Raw genomic sequence first — 22,868 nt, 5'->3', positions numbered from 1 at the left:
TGTAAAATAGTGATGGATTGAATTACAGAAAGAGGAAAGTACCAAACACAATTTCAGATTTTCTGTATGGAGAAAGCTATTCTTTTTGCCTCAAGATGACTTTAGTCTGAGTAAGGCAGATAGACCTGCACTGAGCCAACATCCTGTTACCATATAACCTACTGTAGCCTATTGTAGCAGAACACAGCTTGCAAAGATCAGTGCATGCATATATAATCTCCACCATCACATGGTTACCTCTTGATCTTCATTTCTCCTTCTTTAGCACAAAATACCATTCCTTGTACGACTCAAAGATTTTTTCTACTTATCCATCTTTTTTTATGCCACAGACTTAACAGACACATCCCTATCTATATATCCACAGTTCAGGGGTGCTATTAAAATATAGCATGATGGCTGGAACATATAATTAAATATTCTAATATGAATCCTTTTGACCTTGTTTTTCAAACATAAAATGTGTATCATGTATCTATGCATTAAAATGAAACTTGATGGGCTCCAAATGGAAATGTTAAAAATGGTTTGGGAAATCTGAAATTGGTTGTTAACTGCTACTAACAATTTTATAATCTTGGGCAAGTAAGTCACTTATTAACTCTAACCACAGTTTCCTTATAAAGTCAAGGGATTAAACTACATTAACTTTCAGTCTCTACTGCTTCTTGAACTATTATTATTAGATCAAAATGAAAATATATTTTCAATGGGCAAGAGGTTATGATATTTGAAATTAATAAAATGATAAACATGACATTAATAAAAATGAAAATAAAATAATTTTTAGATTACAGCGATTTGTATGTTTCATCTCACTCTCATTATATTTTGTGCTTCATTGATTTTTTTTCTATTTAAAAATCAATTTTATATCCTTTTATGGATGACCAACTTTAAAGCTGGTGGCCCATCTGTTTTTTCTTTGTTAGCAGACTTTTTGAGGCTACTCTGAGTTTATAAAGAAAATGATTTGTGTTGATAAAGCAGCTTCTCAAAAGAAAAACATAGCCTTAGAATTTTTTACACTCTATCGTGTTTCTAACACCCATAAACTTATCCTAAGTAGGAAAAGATGGTTAGTTATTTGAAAAAATTTGCTATTATTAAATAAACCTCATCTCCAAGGCTCAACTCTTTACACAGTGAAAGAATGTATTTTTGAAATTCCATGCTTCTTTTAAAAATTGGTTCTAACTTATAGGTAATGATATCCTGACCAAACATTTCCATACCAGAATTCATTTCCTGCTGTCTTACTCTTTATTTATACTATATGAAAGCATTTCAGAAAATCAGATAAAAATAACTTACTTCATCACAAATTCCAAAGCACTTTGCATACTTCATATTTCCATACATGCTTATAATATTTTGATATTGTAAATTCTTTCAAGGACTTTTAAATAGTATTATGTCACCAAACCACCAAGTATAAAAAGGAAGTTTTGTTATTTATCCTATTTCTGTCCTGAACATGTCCCCTGAATTTTCTTAAATGATATTCAGTCTACCTTAAATTGTTCATGTGTCTGTTGGAAAACATAACCAAAGCGAATATAAAATGGCTAGTAACCTAAAAATCACATTTGAAGTACATCTGGAATATGTATTTTTAAATCTGGGTATATATAACTAAACTAAAATATTTAAACTTAAACAATGAAAAAATATTGCAAAAAATGAACCAGTGAATCCAGAAAGACACTTCAAGTGATCCAGTAACCTTGGGCCAATGGTTATTTCACTCTATAAATACTTTGGTGCTTATACAGGCCAGGGCCAGGGACGGGAGCAGGAGTGAGGTATACTATTCGTCTACATTCTGTTTCCCTTTTTCAACATCATTCTTATCTACCTACATATTATTTATAACTTCTAGATACCTCCCCTTCCCATGATTTCTTTCAAGCCCCTTTCTTCAGGGATAATCTGATTCAGACAAAGGTTTAAATGACTAATAACAAACAGTGTTATACTTCAAGTTATCTAGAAGCAAGTTCTGCATGAAGCTTGGGTATATGTTATATAATAAACTAAATTCAGAATTAATAAGCAAAGAATATCTCATAAACCTAAAGGGATTGACACAAAGGTGAGATTTTATTATCAACAAACTGTTCAGGAATGGTACTTACTTTTTTGACAGATGAAGAGAAATCACAGAATACATGACTTGGAGTTCAAAGACCTTATTTTACTGAGTCCTCTTCAGTAAGCTAATTATTATTAAGAGCCTCAGTTTTCTATTTGTAAAATGGAATTGAGTTACTTGAAAATAATTTTAATGTACATTTACAAGGATAAATTATATTTTATGTGAAAGCCACCTATAATAAAGTATATGACAGATGAGTTGTATATTTGTAGTATCCCCTAAATTGTACCATATATTTAATTACATCTTGCCTTTACACAGTGAGTCAAACTTACTCCTAAAAATAACTTGCCTTACGTTATACTGATATAAAGCAAGTGAGCAGTGTAAAATTGCTGTATTTTTATTTTACTCCCTTTCTCATGTTATCTTATAGGTTAGGTAAATTATGTCTTACTTTTAGAAGTCTCCCAGCAGAAAACAAGAGGCATAAACAATAGGCTAGATTAAAAATCTATTGTTGGAGACAAGAAATACTTCCAACTTGTAAATCTACAGCAATTGGCTATAAAGCCTTTGAATTATTCATGCAAAAGACATTATGTGAATAAAAGGATTTTTTGTGAATTTTTTTGGATACTACTTTCATTCAAGAAACACTGCACCATTATGTGCTAGATATTGGGCATCTGGCTGTCCAGACAAGAGACTCATTTTTCATGTTGTTGTTGTAGTAGACCACAACAATTGTCCATTATTGTGCATTCCTGTGCAAACTCATAAAAATTATTACCTACCCATTTCCTTTAGACTTACAAACTTAGCTTAAATTCTCACCGTTTGTATTTAGAAATCACACTTTTCTGGAATATCAGTTGTGCAGAATTGTACTTTCTTAGGTTTCTCTTGAATTGAGTCCTTAGTCATATACCCTTATTGCTATTATAAGCAGTGATTGCCTGCAATTCTCATTTTTATCAAATTTTAACTAAAGAGAACTAGAATTATCCTGAGTGGGTTACAAAACACACACACACACACATATACACATTAGTTTTAAAGATAACTCATTATTGCTCCTCGGAATTTCATTCTTTTCGGAGTTCATTTTCTCTATACAGATCAGTCAACCTTATGTCTAGAGGCTTGTGGGAAACTGTTGTGAGCTTTCACTTTTCTCATGAGGAGAGGGAGATGCCTTGGCCTTTCTCTCTTGGGAACTCGGCCTTTAGCTGACCTTGTTCACATTCACCTTGCTTATCTTGTGCATGTCCTCTATCCCTGGTTGAATCCTAAACGCCTACCAGGAGGATTTACTGCCCCTAAAGAATTCAGGAGTGAGGTTGAGCCAGAAGAAGTAATTTAACTCCAGACAATTTCCTCTTGGTAATTTGTGCAATCTGAAAAAAAATAGGTCTTGTCTGCCAGAACCTTTGAATGTTTCTTTTTGGTTATTACTTCAACTAATTACAAGGCTTCCTGCTTGCAGAGCAGTAACGACTTCTGTATACAATCCTTCTGTGGGAGAGTATTTCTAGACCTGTAACAAAACTCTTCCTTATCACTGAAAACAGATTCCAAATCTAAGGATACCAACAGATGCAGTAATGTGCCAACTCTTGTGCAGAAAAATGTCCTGGTATTTATAACTGCTTTAGAAATCCTTTTCCTCAGTGATGACAGGAAAAGGACAGGTTTTTTTAATAAATTGTGTTTGAATTTATACTGACACTTCAGTGGTGGTTATTCAGAAAAAGGTTACTGAAATCAAAAAAGGCATTTGCTTTTTAAGTAGTTTATGACAGTCTATTAACTCCATGTGGATGAAAAGTTATTTTTAAAACAAGAAGCCTTTGAATTGTATGCCCCATACTGTATGGTTTTTTATTGCTGTTATTGAGCAATATTTATGTTTATAAATGCTGCCAATGTTTATTAGTACTTTGAATTGGGTTAGGAAATGAGCTAATATTTTAAAAATTAATTGTAAGGGCCCAGAAGAATGTCTGGCATATAATAAGTATTATATGTGTTTAGAAAATAAAATAGAAGTTATAAAAGCTTAATTTCACCTTCTAGTGGCTGTAAATGATCTTTTTAAAAGGATAGCAGTTTATTTGTATGATTATTTTTAGAGGTACTGCATTGGTCACTTTTATCTGTATGATTTAAAGAAGCATTTTGGTTTATGCCAGTAATTCTCAACTGGGGGCAACTTTGCCCTCCAGGAGACATTTTGGTTGTGATAACTGGGTGCAGGTACTACTGGCATTTATAGGGAGAAGCAAAGAATACTGGTAAAAATCCTGCAATTCACTGGGCAGTCCCCTAAAACAAAACTAAATCTAAATATAAATAGTCCCAAATGTAAATAGTTCTGAGGTTGAGAAAACCCCTGCCTTAGAGCTTGAGTTCTGAAATCTAAATATTTGAGCTCCAATCCACATTATGCTATTCACTAAGCCCTGGGATCCTGGTAATCACTTAAATGTAAGAGTTTCAGTCTCTTCATCATTAAATTTGCTATGATAAAATCTTCTAATAAGGATTGAACATAATAATACAGAGAAATATCTTGGCACATTGTAAGTAGTCACTAAATCTTTGCTACTAATATAAATAAAATCTTGATAAAGTGATTTATCTGCTTCCTAGTCATTTTTTCCCTAAAATTATACAACATACACTCTCTTGAGCTTAGTATATTCAAGACTTCTTTCCCACCCTAGATGTTTTCACCATCAGGCATCAGATAGACAACAAGGTCTTGAAAGCACTCATCATCATCTTATTCCATTTTTGTTGTTGTTGTAATTAATTCTGTAGTATTTTGCACAAGATTCAAGGCTTGCTTGGAATTTAATAAAGGCAAATAAAGCTTTCTAAAGACTATAAATCCTACTGTTGTTTTTTCCTTGGCATAACTTTAAATCACTTGATATAACTCAATTCTCTGATAGGCTCAGGGTTAAGTCAACTGTGGACTTCATTAAAACTAAAATAGAAACTAATTTGATGGAGTTTTACAAAAAAAAAGATCTTGATATCTCCTTCAGTAGTAGATTCCATAGATAGTATAGCATTTGTTTGGAACAGTATAGAACCCATCCTATGAAAGTAGGACAATAGAGTTTCCTTAAGTGTGTGCTTCAACAGGAAGAGGACTATGTACAGAATAATTCCTTTTCATTCTTCTCTAAAATGTGTCATAATTCTAACTTGGCCTGTATTTAAGAGGATTTATAAAGATTATTAAAAAAAGAGTATTAAAGTGACCCTTATGTTGGTCTCCAGGGCTAACTGGATAGAAAGAAAATAATAGTTAAGATCAAGGTTAGGTTGAAGACACAATAGGAAAACTCAATATACTCCATTAAAGATGTTTAAAAAGTATTCTGGTTTGTATTTTAGAAGAAAATTTGCTCACATTGAGGATAAGAAAAGATTTATAGGCAAAACTTATAAAGTGATACAATCTATTTCTATTCAACACAGTACTGGAAGTCCTAGCCATCAGACAAGAAAAAGAAATAAAAGGGATCCAAATTGGAAGGGAAGTGGTAAAATTGTCACTATATGCAGATGATATGATACTATATATATATAAAACCCTAAAGACTCCATTAAAAAAAACTACTAGAGCTGATAAATGAATTAATCAAGGCAGTGTGATACAAGATTAATATACAGAAATCTGTTGCATTACTTTACACTAACAATGAAATATTAGGAAAGTAGAAAAACATATCCTTTTAAAATTGCATCAAAAAATAAAATACTTTGGAATAAACCTGACCAAGGAAATGAAAGAACTATTTTTAAAAAAAAGGAAATTGAAGATTATTTAAAGAAATGGAACAATATCGCATGCTCTTGGATTGGAAAAATTAATATTGTTGAAATGGTCATACTACCGAAAGTAATCTACAGATTTCATGCAATCCCTATCAAACTACCCAGGACATTTTTCACAGAACTAGAACAAATGACCCTAAAATTTGTATGGAATCACAAAAGACCCAAAACTGTCAAAGCCATACCAAGAAAAAGAACAAAGCTGGAGTCATAACCCTCTCAGACTTCAGATAATACTACAAAGTTATAATCAAAACAGTGTAATCTTGGCACAAACACAGACGTATATGGGTCAATGGAACAGAATAGAGAGCCCAGAAATAAACCTATACACGTATATCAGTTAGTCCTTTACAAAGGAGGCAAGAATATACAATGGAGAAAAGACAGTCCCTTCGGCAAGTGGTGTTGGGAAAGCTGGATGACTGCATGTAAATCAGTGATGTTAGAACATTCCCTCACACCATATATGAAAATAAACTCAAAAAAATGGCTTGAAGACATAAACATAAGACAGAACACCATAAATCTCCTAGAAGAAAATATAGGCAAAACATTCTGTGACATAAATCCTAGCAATATTCTCCCACGTTTGTCTATCAACGCAATGGAAATAAAAAGAAAAATAAACAAGTGGGACCTAATTAAATTTATAAGCTTTTGCACAGCAATCAACACCATAAACAAAACCTAAAGACAGCCTACAGAATGAGAGAAAATATTTGCAAATGATGCAACTGATAAGGGCCTAATTTCCAGAAAATACATATATATATATGGCTCATACAACTCAATAACAAAAAAACAAACAACCCAATCAAAAACCAGGCAGAAGGCCTAAACAGACATTTCACCGATGAAGACATACAGATGGTCAAGAGGCACATGAAAAAATGCTCAGTATCGCTAATTACCAGAGAAATGCAAATCAAAACTACTATGAGGTATCACTTCACACTGGTCAGAATGGCCATTATTAAAAAATTCACAAATGACAAACACTGGAGAGGGTGTGGCGAAAAAGGAATCCTCATACATGTTGGTAGGAATGTAGTTTGGTGCAGCCATTATGGAGAACAGTATGTGGATTCCTCAAAAAACTAAAGATAGACTTACCCTATCATCTAGCAATCCCACTCCTAGGCAAATATCCAGAGAAAACTTCAATTTGAAAAGATACATGCACCCCAATGTTCATAACAGCACTATTTACAAGAGCCAAGACGTGGAATCAACATAAATGCCCATCAACACATGATTGGATAAGGAAGATGTGATGTATGCATACGATGGAAGATGATTCAGCTATAAAAAAGAATTAAATAATGCCATTTACAGCATCACGGATGGACCTAAAGATTATCATACTAAGTGAAGTCAGAAAGTAAATGACAAATACATGATATCACTAACATATAAAATCTAAAAAAGAATGATACAAATGAACTTATTTACAAAACAGACTCACAGACATAGAAAACAAATTTACGGTTATCAGTGGAGAATGGAAGGGGGCAGAAAAGTTAGGAATTTGGGATTTGCAGATACTACTATATATAAAATAGATAAATGACAAGGTCCTACTGTTTAGCACAGGGATCTATATTCAATATCTTATAATAACCTATAATGATAAAGATTGTGAAAAAGAATATATATATATATATATGTATAACTGAATCACTATGCTGTACAACAGAAACTAACACAACATTATAAATCAACTATACTTAAAAGTGATACAATCTATGTTATATTGTCATTAAACAACAAAGCAGTTTAATGCAATTATTTATACAAATAATTATACAGTAAAGAAAATGGAAATTATTACATTTAAGACTTACAGATTTTAATATTTTACTTATTAGCAAGTTATATTTGTACATGCCTTTATTCAAAGTGCTTTTCATATATGTAATTATATTTTACAGTACACAGATGACTTCTTGATATCACAGTATTAAAAGTTTCTATTATCCTGCCTTTAGATTAATGAATTTATTTTAATAATTAAATTAATATAGTTTGTTCTGTCATTGATTGTACTACCTCAGCTCCTGCCATCATCATTTATTTTCTGCACTAATGAAGTGACCTATTCAATTAATATTCAGGTTACAAAGCCAGTGTCAAATGGGTCTCGTGTGTTGAGTCTATATTTTAAGTAGTATAGGGCTTCTACTACTACTACAGCACCACAATTTATTATTTTTATAAATTAGAGAAGATTATGGATCCCGAATGTTAGCATAAATGGAAGAAAAAAAGAGTTAAGGATATTTTAATAGGAGTATTTTCATAACCCTGGTTTTGGCCAAAGAAATATGTCTTTATATGTCATGTTGACAAATGGGGACAAAAGAGATTAAGAAGTACTGCTCTACAATAACTCTTTAAACTCATTTTCTACAGTCTTGACAAAATGTACCAAAGGAGATTTTTTTCTGTTGCTTTTATATCTAATGCTTTAGGTATATCAGTTTAAATAGATCAAAGTAATCAACTCATCAGTGAGAGAAAAATATCAAGAGACAGAACATTCCATATTAGATAAGCTGTATCAGTAAGGGAAAAAATACAGTAGTCGATTCTTCTTTGGACTGTATAAATATTAAGGAGTTACTGGTAAGTGCTAGGCACGATTAGGAGCAGTGGACTCAGCATTAAGCAAGGCAGGCAATGCCCCCTACCCTTATGAAATTTTATTTTAGTTGGCTTGGGTACAGGAATGGGTAAAGGTCAGTGTCTACTGTTGAACATAAAACATACAGTATTCTGCATTGCGTATGTTGCTTACTAGATCTAGAGGCTCATTAGTGGGAAGCCATAAACTTATTCAGGAGGCATGTTTCTCGTTGTGATTACCCAAGTTACTACTTAGCTTCTCCTGCTACAAGAACTCTGACTAGTGATAATGCTGGCTTACTTTAACATAATTTTATGTATATCTCTTATTTGAACTCAAATTATGTTAATATTTTCAGTAATCTTTTTGATTTGGTAAAATACTATTTAACATTAGCCGTTCTTCTAACGTAATGCCTTTTTTTCTAGTTAGCTATTGGGAATTGTTTCAAGTATTTCTATTCCTTTAGGAACAATTCTAGTTGTAAAACAATACTATTTTTGGTTAAGTGAAAAGCATTTGTGGAAAAATATGTTTTAAAATCAAATAAAATAATCAAGTTTTAATCTGTGTGAGAAACTACAAAGTTGTTGCCTGATATTTTTAGCAATTACCAATATAGTTCACATACAAAAAAGTCTTCAAAAGTAAATTATGAGATTCATTCATCAATGATTCAAACATTGCTCTCCTCCTTATAAATTCTATCATCATATCATCCTGCCTTAATGAAAACTGGGCTGTGCACACTGACATGATTATTGTATTTCTATTTTGCATCAGTTATGAGATAATTTTTAAATGTAATAAAACCCCTAAAATCAGGATAAATCTTATAGTCACTACTCTCAACCAGGTTGCAGTTGCAGTGGCGTTTACATTGCTTTAAGTGTGTGGATTTTATCATAGCTTCATATTGTCCTTTCTTCAATTGAGTTATATGCAGTGTTGGTACTACGTGTGCTGAGTTACCAATAATATTTTCAAAAAGGTTTTACTATAATTTTGTATTATAGCAAAGTTATTTTGTATATGAAAAGCCAAGGAAAGAAAGAGGGTATTAACTTCAATTATTAGTGAAAAAAATTTTTGTAATTGCATTGCCTTCAATTTCATACTTTTTTCTAAAGTAAAAACCAAATGCTTTATGACATCTAAGTAAGAAATATACTCACATATAAATGAAGTTGTATCACTGAAACAAATGCAAAATGACTGTCTATCAAACCTAAGAAAGGAAACTGAAAACAGAAGAAATTGGAATGAGAGGCTAGTGACTGATGAATGAGTACACCATAAACAAGGAAAAACAAATGTGCATTTTGTTTATTTTTAATTAGCATCATAAGTTTTGTTTTTCTTTCTTAGTGGTACATAAAATAATAATGTATTGTAAAATCAGTCATCTTGGATTCAATGAAATGCAGACTATATACTCTATCAAAGTAATGAGAGGGGAAAAAAATTACAGGGAAAAAGAGAATCTTCACATTTGACTTATTAATCACTAAATTTGCCATCCATCTATCCTCTTCAAGTTACTCTAAGGATAGGCAATAAAATAGCTGTTTGACAACTAAACTGTCTAAAAACTAACATAATTATATTAGTTTGTGGGAATTTAATTCCAGTTTTAAGAAAGATGTGGCTAGTCATGTGTCTGAAAGTTCCCTTTGAGGATGTGATCCTAAGAGCTTCAGAAGGAATTAACATCAATTAGCAGCGTGATGAAAAACTACTTCTCTCTGGGCCGTGGCCACCAAATGCACATGTATAAATATGCCAAAATATACTTTTATGTTTTGAATCAAGGGGATCATTCCTGTGTTCGTCTACATGGAAAAAAACTGTATTTAAATGCAGACTTTTAGAACTGGAAGAGGACTGAGTAAATATTAGTTTCTTTAAGATTTAATTTTTATCTTCTGTTTTGTCATCTCTTTCAGTAAGCCCAGAAACAAAGCCCAGAAAAGTTAGTCATCAGAGATAACACAGTTTGATAGCAATACAGTCAAGATTAAAGTCTTTGGCCCAACGTTCAATGTTCTTTTCATTGTGCCAAACTGTCCCATAACATTAAATACAAAAATAGGATAATGGGTGTAGTGGGAGCTATTGTGTGCTCCCGAGTTCTCTTTCCCTCTGCCCCAAACACACACAGACATACGCACACATTTTCACAACTGAAGTCTTCATTTTTACAATTGGTGAAAAAGTTGGCAGGTGGTTATAGACCGCCAATGTCCAATCACTTGCTATTCCAAAAATATAAGGCTCCCAATTACTTGCCTAAATTGGGGACAACTCTGAAGAATCACCCCAGCTTCAGATATCCCTGTGTAATCATCTGAGATAGTTTAATCTCACAGAATTTAACCTCTCCCTCTGCTAGACCATCTTGCTTTCTTTATCCTCCCCCAGGCATTGGCTTGAGAATACTCTCCAAAAAAGTTTTTGTTACTTCTCAAATTATTTAAATATTTGTCTCTGAGTCTATTCTGGGGAACCAAATTATGATAATAAATGTAAAATTACTCAAATATTCTGGAGTAAATTACTTTGCTTTTTAAAATGAAGACTGAAGTACACAAAGTGGTTTAACTTCTAAAGGATGAAATGAGCATCTATCAAAGTAATTTCTAGCTTTATTGGTCACTTTCTTTTGTTACTGTAATTATTATTGATGCTATCATCTAAGGTAACTAGTCTTCAGGTATAATATTAGATATTTCATACACAGTAATTCATTGAATGTTAACAATAATCCTGTATGTAGATACAGATGTGAATGCAAATCTTCATTTCACAAATGAGGAAATTGGAGATTTAGGAAGGGTAAGTGACTTGCCATGGTCACTTGCTAGAAATTGTCTGATTCTGGTTGATTCTCACATTAGACCTGAAGCTTCTTCAAGTCATTTCTCTCATGAACAGCATTGTCTCCCATCATGTAATACAGTACCGTGGTCTCAATAAAACCCAATGAATATTTATCAAATTAATAAATGAATCCTTATATGTCTGACTCCAAATCCATGGCATTAGCCCTGGGCTTAATGGTGAACATCACAAAGAACTAAAAAAAAAAAAAAAAAAAAACCATCTAAGATGTCAAAAGCAAGCTATGCTAAACAAATAAGAGTGGATAATTTAAATATGAATAAATATGTCTTTCTTTAAATAGTGAAGGTTAGATCCTTCATTGTGATTCTTTTTGTGGTAGATGCACAGGCCCCTTGTAGTATCAGATGTTATACCAGAGAGGGAGGACTGATGTTGCCTATGGGACTGAGTTATCTGATCCCTATCAGTATGTCCTTATTAAAAATGTATATTCAACTTAATATCCCAGGAAGGTTAAAATGATCACATAATATAACAAACATTTCCTCAAATGTAATGTTAAAGTAATGGAAATGAAGTCTCAACCCATCCCCTCAACGTTCCTAGGCAGCATGTATAGAAATAGAATAGAAATGTTAATTATCATGATGAATTAACCAAGGTCTCTTTTGTCCTGAAACATTTTCTCAGAATATTTCGCATCCATTATATTTCTAACATTTGGATACAAATATTAAGCACAGTGTGATTTGAGGATCTGTCAGTAACTGATTCAACAGTTAAATAAGCATCTTACAGAATTAAAGTCACAAAGATGAAGAGAAAATAAAATCTCACATTGCTAAGTAGGTCTAAATACCCAGATTACTGGAAAAGAGCCAAGAAGAAGTTAATCAGAAAAGTTCCTGAATAATGATAATTGAATCAGAATAGTTTTGTTTTTGTTTTTTTCACCCACCCCCAAAGAAATCCCTGAAACATCTGTAATTCATACAGTGCTTCCTTTATACAATCAGGTAACCAGCCTGGCTATCTTTACTCCAAATCTATGGAAGGGTTAAAATGGTAGATTAGAAATAATAGAAAGGGTCTGGTATAAGAAAGCACAAATTAAAAAACTAGAATGGCAATTTACTGCAAACATCAAGACAATTAAACAACAACAAAAAAAGAAAAGATATGGTTAACAAAATACCTCAATTTGAAATCACTGAGTATAAGGACACCCTGAAGATATTCCCTAATAGACTTAAGTTTTACAGAAAATTGGAGAGCTGCATCTCAGGAATAATAATCTTAAAGTATCAATTTAAGTTACAGTGTGGTTCTACATGTACTTACTTTACTTTAGAAAAATGTGATACATTTTTGAAATATTCCCATGGAAATACTGGGAGGCTGAATGAATTCGTGGTTAATCAAGTAGACTATCCTGCATCACAAAGTCTCTGTGCTTCAGCTTTCCAGCCTATTTAACAGGAATAATAGAAGATACCCTGAAAGACTTTTGTGGGGGTTCAATATGTAAGAGATCAGAAGAATGCTTGCCATATGATACATAATAAATACTATATATTATCTCAATCAGAAAAACTTTATTCAGCAAATATTTATTAAATGCTTAATACATGCCAGAGAAGTGGATCAGGAGGTTAGACTGGATATAGGAGAAGTGGACAACTTAAAGTTGAATTTTTGCAGTACATCAGCAAGGACTTGATTTAAAGGTGTATGAGGAAAAAGAGAAAAGGGGATTATTTGGGCAAGAATAGGTTTCAGGGTCAAAATCATGTTTGTTTGGTTTTATGTTAGATTACCCATGTTAATTAATCAAACTGACAGTGGCTGGATAAACAAATTGGGGCTTGTGGTAGAGATCATGTTTGGAGAAATGGTTTTCTAAGGAACAATGAAAAGATGGGTATTAGAAATTATGCCATTTAGATGGTACGCAGAAATTTCCACTGGCTTCTTCAGCACATTTTGTACTAGCCTACTGCCACGTGTGCTATTCTCTTCTCTCATCTCCTTCTCTTCCCTTTTCTCCTCCTCCTTTGTGACAACAATAAATCTTTCACATTTTTTTTTTTTTTTTGCCACCAGAGCAATAAACCAGCTAGTCAGTTTCCATATCAATGTACTTTTCTAAACCAAGGCAGTGCCCTCTTCAAGAGAAATTCTGGCACCAACCTGTAATCTTTGCTTCCTCCATGACATGATTCAATAAGCTATGTCTTGTTCCCATCATTAGAGTACAAACTTCTTGTGAGAAATAAAGTGGCAAATATTCATGGACCTTATTTTGATTAATAAAGTGCATCCAAAAGCCTAAATGAAACATGTGCTGAGATTTCTTCTAAGTGCTCTATTATTCACTGTAGGTCATTGGAATGACTTTTTTTTTTTTAGTTCCTTAAATTTCTAGGTTACCACTTTGCTGATACGAATCATAATATTGATAATTCTAAAACTCTCTGAGAGTACACTCAAGTAAATATAGCATGTTAAATCCAACAAAAATTATAGCTTCATATGTGGATGTTTATTACTTATTAAAATAATATGTATTCTCCAAGAAAACCATTGAATTCAAATTTAGAAAATTAAATAAATAAATTTCAAATGCCTTTTAGTTCAACTTTGAAACAAAATGAGTTGTCAAGCCATGAAAAGCCATCAAGGAACCTGAAATGCATGTTACTAAGTGAAGTAAGCCAGTCTGGAAGACTGTGTACTGTATGAGTCCAATTATATGACATTCTGAAAAGGCAAAACTATGCAGATAGTGGTTGCTAAGAGTTGGAGGAGGAGGAGAGAGATAAGGACAGGGAATTTTAGGGCACTGAAAAGACTCTGTATGGTATTATAATAATGAATCAATGTCATTATAAATTTATCGAAACCCATAGAATGTAGAACTCCAAGAGTGAACCCTAAGGTATACTATGGACTTTGGGTGATTATGATGTGTCATTGTAGGTTCATCCCTCATAAAAAGTACCACCATTCTGTTGAGTAATGTTGATAATAATGGAAGTTATGAATGTGCAGGGGCAGAGGGTATATGAGAAATCTTGGTACCTTCCTCTCAATTTTGTTGCCAACTTGAAACTGCTCTTAAAAATGTATTTTAATAAGTGCCTTTTAGAGTAAATTACCCATTTAACCACTATTTGTAGTAGTATTATACTAGGAAATTTAATCTCATGGAGAAGTCTTCTGATTGTTTTTTAAGCCTTATTGAAAACTTAGGGTTTTGAACACAAATGTGAAAACACCACTCTGTATTCGAGGTGTGGTATGAATGTAGTTTTTTTTAAAGACATCTTTTCCTTTCTATGTCTTTACCATAGGCTACATATCGAAATCGAATTGTGAGCCAAAGTCTCAGCACAAGGGACAGAAAAGCAGTGCATACTCCCACCGAGGACCGTTTTAGATACTCAGCAGCAGACCAGACAAGCCCCTACAAAAGCAAAACCTATCAACTCTCAAGTCTATGTTTAAGTAATTTTTTGAAGGACAAGGAACTAGTGGAAGTCATCAAACACTCTAGAGGAACTTACGAAACCCTCACGTCAGAAGTCACCCAGAACTTACGGGCCACTGTGGGGCAGAGCTCTCTGAAGACAACAGCTAAGACAGAAGGGCTCTCCACCTTCTCAGAGAAACCAAAGGACCCAGCCACTGTGGCCCGTCAGCATTCAACCTTCACAGGCAGGTTCGGACAGCCACCCAGAGGGCCAATCTCTTTACACATGTACAGCAGGAAGAACGTTTTTCTCCATCACAATTTACATACAACTGAGCTGCAGACTCTAGGCCAGCAGGATGGCTAGTTAACTCACCCTGTCCTGTCTCTGGGTAGGATAAAGATGGTTAGTGTTTCTCGTGCATAGCTCATATTAAAATTGTCATGTATTTCTTATTACTTTTTATTTTTAGTTATAAACAAAGAATTTGACACACTTTGTTTTTTTAGAATGAGGGTTTAAGCATGTTAATTGAATTAGGTTTAATAGCCTTGGAGACTTCATTATATGTATGTATAATAAATGAGACCATCTTGCCGGTTTATATAGTCCACAATTTATCTTTTATCTTTATCAGTCACTTATATGCAGTGAAGTTTCAGAAGGTAATATCAAATAGCACTCTGTTCGCTTAATGCTGTTACTGTGAAAATAGATGTGAGGAATAAAATAGATGAAGGAATTGTAAAGAATTTTAAATTACATAGTTAATAGGAGAAGACAAGACGGATTTTAAAGTCTTATATTTGGTGGTGTGTTTATTTGAAGAATGAAGCTTCTTGCATGTAACCTAGAGACATGTTCGTCTCTCTGTTACATACATTCAAGCTCATCTTGCCATACTATTAAGGGGGAAAGTGCTATTTCTTTTACCCTCTACACGTTTAGTTCACAAAGGATTTCAGACTGAGTAATTGCTAGCCAAATAGAGAATGACAGCTCTGATCTTTGAAAAAATTTGCTTTAAGTTTTTGCTATTGATGTTGAAGTACTATGACATAACACAGTGAGGTGGTAACGTGGGCCGGATTTGGTCAAATGATGCATAAAGCATGACATGCTATGCTCTTTGAGTCACCAGCATGGTTATATCAGCAGTTTTTTAAATTTGAGGATGGAACATTCTAAGAATATTATTTGACTTCACTTTCCTTGTATTTTTTAAATTTTCACTTTTTATGTGTGTCCAATTTTGCTTTACATACATTAACCCATATCATTGACTACACGATAAATTGAGAAACAAAGTCATTTTCTTGGTAGCCCAGTTGTATACTATTTTGACTATTCAGTCATCTAGATTTAGAAGAGAAAGTGAAATATCTGTAAACTTTGGCAGTTTGATCTTAGAAATAAATCTCTAACAGGCATACTTGTTTGATGGCAAATATTTCCCTTTAACAAACAAGGCCTATTATGTTTTATACTTAAGTGCACCTGAGATGAATAAAATAATTCCTTTATGTTTAATCAATAGCAGAGTTGATTACAGCTATAGAAATAAATAAATAATTTTAAAATGACCAGTCAGAATCAGGGCTGTAGTTTTCTTACACAACCATAAAAGCTAACAACTGAGCCCTTATTAGGCATAGTCCATGCAAATTGAAATTGTCATACCTACTGCATGATCTGTTTCCCTTGCACTAACAGTCAGAATCCATGAAATGAACAAAGGGAAACTGAGATAGCAGTTTTAGCATGGCATTTGACCAACCTGCTTAAATTATGGCTATATGTGAAACGCTTCTCCTAATGCAAAAGTGCATTTGAGATCTACGCTTTGGGGAAAGCCATTAGATTCCCTGCCCCCAGTTTTAACTATCAAACTTTGACCAATTTTTAAACTTTGATTAGAATTGATAAGACTAAAGAGTTTAGTGAATGCAATGTTCTTGTAATTTTGGTTTTCCAAAGGAAAACACATGTGCATCAAGACAAATGTTTGCCAAATGTTTTCTTTCTTTGTGTGTTTTTAATTCTGCCAAAAGAGAATAATGCACACTGCAATTTGCTTGGCTTAATGAGACTGCTATCTAAAATTCCCACTATACTTTAGAAGTTATAATATTCATGCAGACAGACATTTTGGGCTAGAAAATATTTAAGAAGTGATAGAAAAATTATGATGACTTATTGTGGAATTCAGCTTCATTTGTCCTGAACGTTGGTGTGTGTTGTTAGAGTATTTGAAGTCTGTAAATAAATTAGCACAGTAAAAGAATCAAGGATTTTTTCCCAGGATATGGAAAAACTATGTATCACAAATAATGTTTTTGCTTTGGACTTCTGGAGTTTATAGTTTTGTTTTCCTGGAAGATAGACTTTTGAATTATACTTTGTAAGAAATAATCTATTTAAGAAAACGTGTCATTTAATAGACATTTTAAGAGAATGTTTTAAACACTAGTATTTTCTTGAAAAATCTTTTTTAAAGCTGAAACATTCAAAAAGAAAACCTGGATTAAACAGTTCAATTTTAAAAGGAGGGGTATTTTTTGGAAATATCATCTTAAAGCTGTTTTGTATCAGTATTTTCAGCATTGTTATAATATTATTTGTAATACTAAGTGTAACTCAGGCCTGGAGAAGGTGTAAGCCCACCACGCCAATGTACATCAGTAACTGTAAAGCAGGGGTCCTTTGTAAGTTCCTCTTGTGTACATAGAGAACTCATGTGGGCATTCTTTCAGCAAATTGATTTCTTTGTACTAAAATCTCTAGTTTTCTAAGACAGTTCCATGTATAAAAATGATTTATACATTTCTCCAAGGCGGTACATATCCAAAGACATGACACCAGGGGGAAAAAGTGCTTGTTTTTCTGATGGGAGCAGTTGTCTTTTCTTTCCCTTTCTGTTTCTTCTGTGCATGTGTATGTGTAGCTAAGCCTAAGTAAACCTGTAAGATTTTTGCTGCAGAGTTTCTCTTCTGAATTTAGAATGTGTGTTAAAGGACACCTAAGAAGAGACATTCCTTGAGGAAAAGCTGTTTCCACCTGAAATAAACTGTTCTCATTTTTATAATAATTGGAACATGCAACTGTCTTTCTATGAACTTAGTAATTTTTTTTTCAAATGATTTTATATGCTAAGAGTCGCAGCAAAATTATTCTCTCTCAAACTATTTTTGCTTCTTTGGATCATCATCATCTTTGTGCAGATGACACCATGAAACTGTAGCTGTGATGCTGACAATGTGAATCAACCAGTATCAATATGCTCAGGGTAAGGACCTAGGGCCACAGATCATTCAAGTCGTTTCTGTTACTTATTGATTAGAGATAGAAATAAAATAACCAGCCTCTAGTCCACATTAAACATTTGTAGATATGCCCATGCTTACCTAACTTAAAATGTTTACAAAGATTTCCATAATTAATCCAAGTCTATGACCTGTGTTTTACATCTTCTATTTCCCAAGATTCAATCCTAGCCTGTTATTATTTTCTGAGTGTTACTGTATTCAAAATAATTTACTGAATTCAAAGGGAACTTCACATTTTGTTTTGTTTTCTTTACCTTGGGTGTGTTTAATGGAAATAATATCTCCCCTAAGAGTTAAGATTTTCTCTTTATTATCATGTATTTAAAGACCACATTCCCATGACAAATGGTCACATTCCACTAGTCCTCCCAAGATCTTTCATAATCACTTAGGTGCTGATAGAGTAGTAGGAGCAGTTTATTGAATGGTGAGTACTACTTCTCCACAATTACCCACATTCATTATCACCTTTCTCATTATTAAGAAGTGGTAACCCACTATGGTGGGTAACTTGGAATATTGGGTATAGTTTTATCATTATAATCTCAATTTTGTTCCACTTTTTCACTTTCAGAATTTTATATTCCAAATATTCATAGAAGTAGGAAGTGCTTCAAAACAGCCACTTACAATTGCATTAAACCACGTGTAGATCAACGTGGAAGAGAAAGGGGGATGACTGAAAAGGTGCTGTCTGTGATTGCCTTTCTTCTTGCTGAGTCACATTCCCCACGGCCAGAGGCTTTTCCCTGGCGATATACCCATTTAAATGCAGCACTGATTCATTTATACCTGGATTTCAATTGCATTCTGGGGCTTGACTCTATTTAGGTTTTATTATCATGTCTTTTTAAATGTATTTTCTTTTTTTTTCCCTCAAGAAAGAAATAATTCAATCACACATAATATTCTTAAGTAATTTATACTTTTTTTCTTTTTCTTTTCCCGTGTGTTACATTTGTCATGCCAGCTCTAGGATGTATCTACACACATGGCAGGGATGATAGAAAATATAAACTAGTTTGGGTTCTTAGAAAACCTGAATTGCACCATAGTATAAAAACAAATGGCCAACTCCCAACCAACTAAACAAAGAAGCCCACTTCTCTAACAATATACATTATCATTGCCAAATGTTTTTCAAATCTCAATCTGTGCCAAGTTCTTTCACCAACAGAATCACAAACATATCCACCAACTATTTATTTACAATAAATTTGATCTTTCTCAGAACCCAGTTGTAGTTCCAAGTAGCGTAACTCAAAAACAAGTCAAAGCTATCATTCTCAAGGCATGTTACCGTGGAACTGAATGAAGACAGTTCACCCTCTTCCAGACCTTGTGAATTTCCCACAGAAGTGATGACACGATAGCAACTGTTGATTAATACAGAGAAGCTTCTCCCACCTGAGTAAGTGAGCTAGAATGTGGGCTATCACACTTCCTTCTAGAGAACTTTCACTGTAGCCCCATTAACTTCACTAGTTTAATCTAACGAGCATACTTCTTCCTCTTGAACATAAAATTCATCTGATCATGCTTTCCAAACATTACCTCACTGTTCTAGTAAGTTCTGGCTGCTAATACAAAATACCACTGACTGGGAGGCCTAAACAACAGACATTTATTTCCTGCAGCTCTAGAAGCCCAGAGGTCTAAGGTCAAGGTGAGAGCTGATTCAAATCCTAATTTGCAGACAGCTGTGTCCTCTGTTTTCTCATATGGCAGAGAGTAAACAAGCTGTGGTCTGTTTCTCTTCTTATAAGGTCACTAATCCCATCATAGGGTCCCATCATCAAGACCTCATCTAAACCTAATTACTTTCCTAAGTCCCTTCTCCAAGTACCATCACATGGAGGTTAAGGCTTTAACATTTAACTTTGGGGGGACTGGACATCCAGTCCATAGCATTCATTTTCAGCTTACAGCAGCCTAGTAAGTTTGCTATTGTTTTACTCATTTCATAGATGAGATCAGAAAGGTTAGGTAACTTGCCAGGGACACACAACAGGTATGTTTAACAGAACTAGACTTCATGACCCTTGATCTTTCCATTTATACTATGCTTCCCTCCAGAGTTAGGCTTACTCCCAAGGAGGCAGAATGATTCAAGTATACATGTGCTGCCTCAATCTCCTTTACTCTTAAAATTCCATCGATACAGCTGGGAAAGAAAATCTGAGCAATGATCAATGTCAGCAAACCAGAATACTACTCATTCCAAAGGTTTTTAAGAACAATTGTTGATGTTTGGATTAATAAATACAAAACCCTGAGAGGAAAGCACTTTCAGCATTTCCAGATAACCACCTAGAAAATCTGACATCCTAGTTCTCATTTCTTGAAGGCAACTGGGAAAAATGCTGAGAAGTAATTTCATGTTATATTTTTTAAAGCAGAGGATCAATAAAGTAACATAAGGAAAACATACAGTAGATGAAAAGTAACCTTGTTACCAGATTATCTTATTATTTCTTTCCTTTATTTTCTGAGGATATTGATACATACGTTGAATTTGATATGTTTGTGCTGCCTTACATTTACACAACAAGGTAACTGCAAAATTGGATGTTTCCATGTAGGGACAAAAATTAACAGCTGATTTAAAGTTTCTTAAACATTCAGAAAGAACTGAAATTAAATGAGAACTAGAAATTTATCTGTCTTAAATTTTTATAGGAATTACATTTCATTTTGTAGTTAATAATGTATACCTAAATAATATGTGAGTAAGGAATAACCCTACCATAAATTGTCTCTTCCAAAATCTTGTTTTCAGGAATTCAAGGGAATTGGAATATGAACTTAGCTAGATCCTAATTTTAGGGGAAAAATACAATTTGATGTATTCTAATATATGTTGGTCTGAGATTATTAACATTTGTTCCAATATTTTCTATTCTCTAAAACTAAAAATTTACTGAGAAAGATAATAAATAGCAAATTACTGTGAAAATTATAATTTTTAGTAATATTGAATGCCATAGTATAATTTCTTTTGTGGTTCTTGATTTCCCAAAAAGATCAGTGATTTTATTTAATGGAAATTTCACCATTTGACTAATATTCTGAGAAAAGATTGATAAGCATGGCAATTGGAAAAATATGCATAATTCTTCTGCAAAATAAATTTTAAAACAACAAATATGTTGTGTGGTACTTGACTGCTTTCATTATGACATTAATTTGTTCTGAAGCTGTCTTGGTGATAGATTGTTTTACACATGTATTCACACTGGGCATAAAGCAATGTGATTTATTTCTAGGTCCTTGCAGTTGTGATGACTGGGAGAAGGGAAATAAGCCACTTACTTCATCATCCAGGTGACATCACTTCTATTTCCACATCCTCTGCCCCCATGCTATTTTCCCCATTTCTGATACACAGTGACAATGTACAATATCCCAGGCACCATTACAGGAATATGATACTGTTGTTTCATTTCAAGACATGTATGGAATCTTTTCATTCTAGACTGTACTCTTTAGCCTCATTTTTTTTTTTTTACAACTTATCAGAGTTCAAAATATATCTCAATGTTTTGACTTTGTAATTTATGAAATTGTTTCTTGATTCTATATATTTTGTAACAATACAAAAAATACAAAATTCTTCTAAATTCTGTCTCTCTCACACACACACAAACACACATATGGAGTTTTCTAAAATGGCTGGAAGATGAATGAATCAGAATAGCTACTCAAGCATTTGAAACAGTGCATGAATATGTATCTGTTTGGCATCCATAACAGCCAATAGGAAAGAACATACTTAAAATGCTACTGCAGGCTTTAAAAGTATACCTTAATATTATCTATTTGAGTTAATCAGATATTGTCTGTAACTTTACAACTTCATAGTAAATGGTGCTCTTCTGTTGTATGCTTTTATATAATGTGATTTCAAAAAGCTGAAATGACCAATGTATTTTATAATTTATATGTAGTATGACCTTTTGATTTAAGATTCAATCCATTTTCCTGACCACAGGAAGAGTTTCCCTTTGATTCTGAACTCTTTTTTTCTATAAAGAATGTCAAAAACCACTGTATTGATTTTTTTAATTAAATTAGTGATGGTATTAACTTTTAGAGATTATTTTGAAGACTTAATGAGAATGCATAAACTCCACTTTTAAATTCTGTTTGCAATCATCTACAAACCCTTTGGTTATGGTTATAATCACAGAAAAGTAATTTAATTATAATTTAGCCAAGTGTAGCACTTGGTTTAGTCTCACGTGTAGGGCTCCCCTAGACCTCTAATTTCACAGTAGAAAAGGGTATTGCTTCATCTAAAAGCATTACTTATAATACACGGGTAATCATGTGACTAAAACTAAAAAACAAAATGATGCTAGAAGATGCTTTTGCATGTTGTGATGCATTGCTATTGTTTGGGTTAATTTTATTTTTCCCTTCACAGGTTCTTATACATGAAAAAGGAAATATTTAAGTAAGGTTAATTTTTAGTTAGAAACCATGTGGAAGGTGTTCTTATCTCTTATGCCAGTTTGGACTCAACATTATATATATTTTCTATTAAAAAAGAGCTAGAAATAAGGAGGGATATACATACATACACAGTCTTGAAATCTACTGAACAGTGAAATCTAACCACATCCCAGAAATTCAACTATATG

At 33.2% G+C, this 22,868-nt stretch overlaps 1 protein-coding gene across 8 annotated transcripts in view; it reads left to right on the top strand.

The window, feature by feature from the left end:
* Positions 1–22,167, top strand: part of CCSER1 (coiled-coil serine rich protein 1) — a 1,108,361-nt gene extending 1,086,194 nt beyond the window's left edge. For 6 of the 8 annotated variants that reach the window (XM_074343839.1, XM_074343854.1, XM_074343875.1 and 3 more), the window contains one exon: positions 14,780–21,474. In XM_074343839.1, the coding sequence (XP_074199940.1) occupies positions 14,780–15,265 (486 nt within the window). In that variant the 3' untranslated portion in view covers positions 15,266–21,474. The other 2 variants (XM_074343893.1, XM_074343903.1) reach the window with 2 other exon arrangements.
* Positions 22,168–22,868: the final 701 nt, after the last annotated feature.

This window comes from Camelus bactrianus, chromosome 2 (assembly GCF_048773025.1).
Source record: "Camelus bactrianus isolate YW-2024 breed Bactrian camel chromosome 2, ASM4877302v1, whole genome shotgun sequence".
Classification (NCBI taxonomy): domain Eukaryota; kingdom Metazoa; phylum Chordata; class Mammalia; order Artiodactyla; family Camelidae; genus Camelus; species Camelus bactrianus.
Note: the sequence above shows the minus strand (reverse complement) of the source record. Positions and strands in the feature narration are given on the sequence as shown.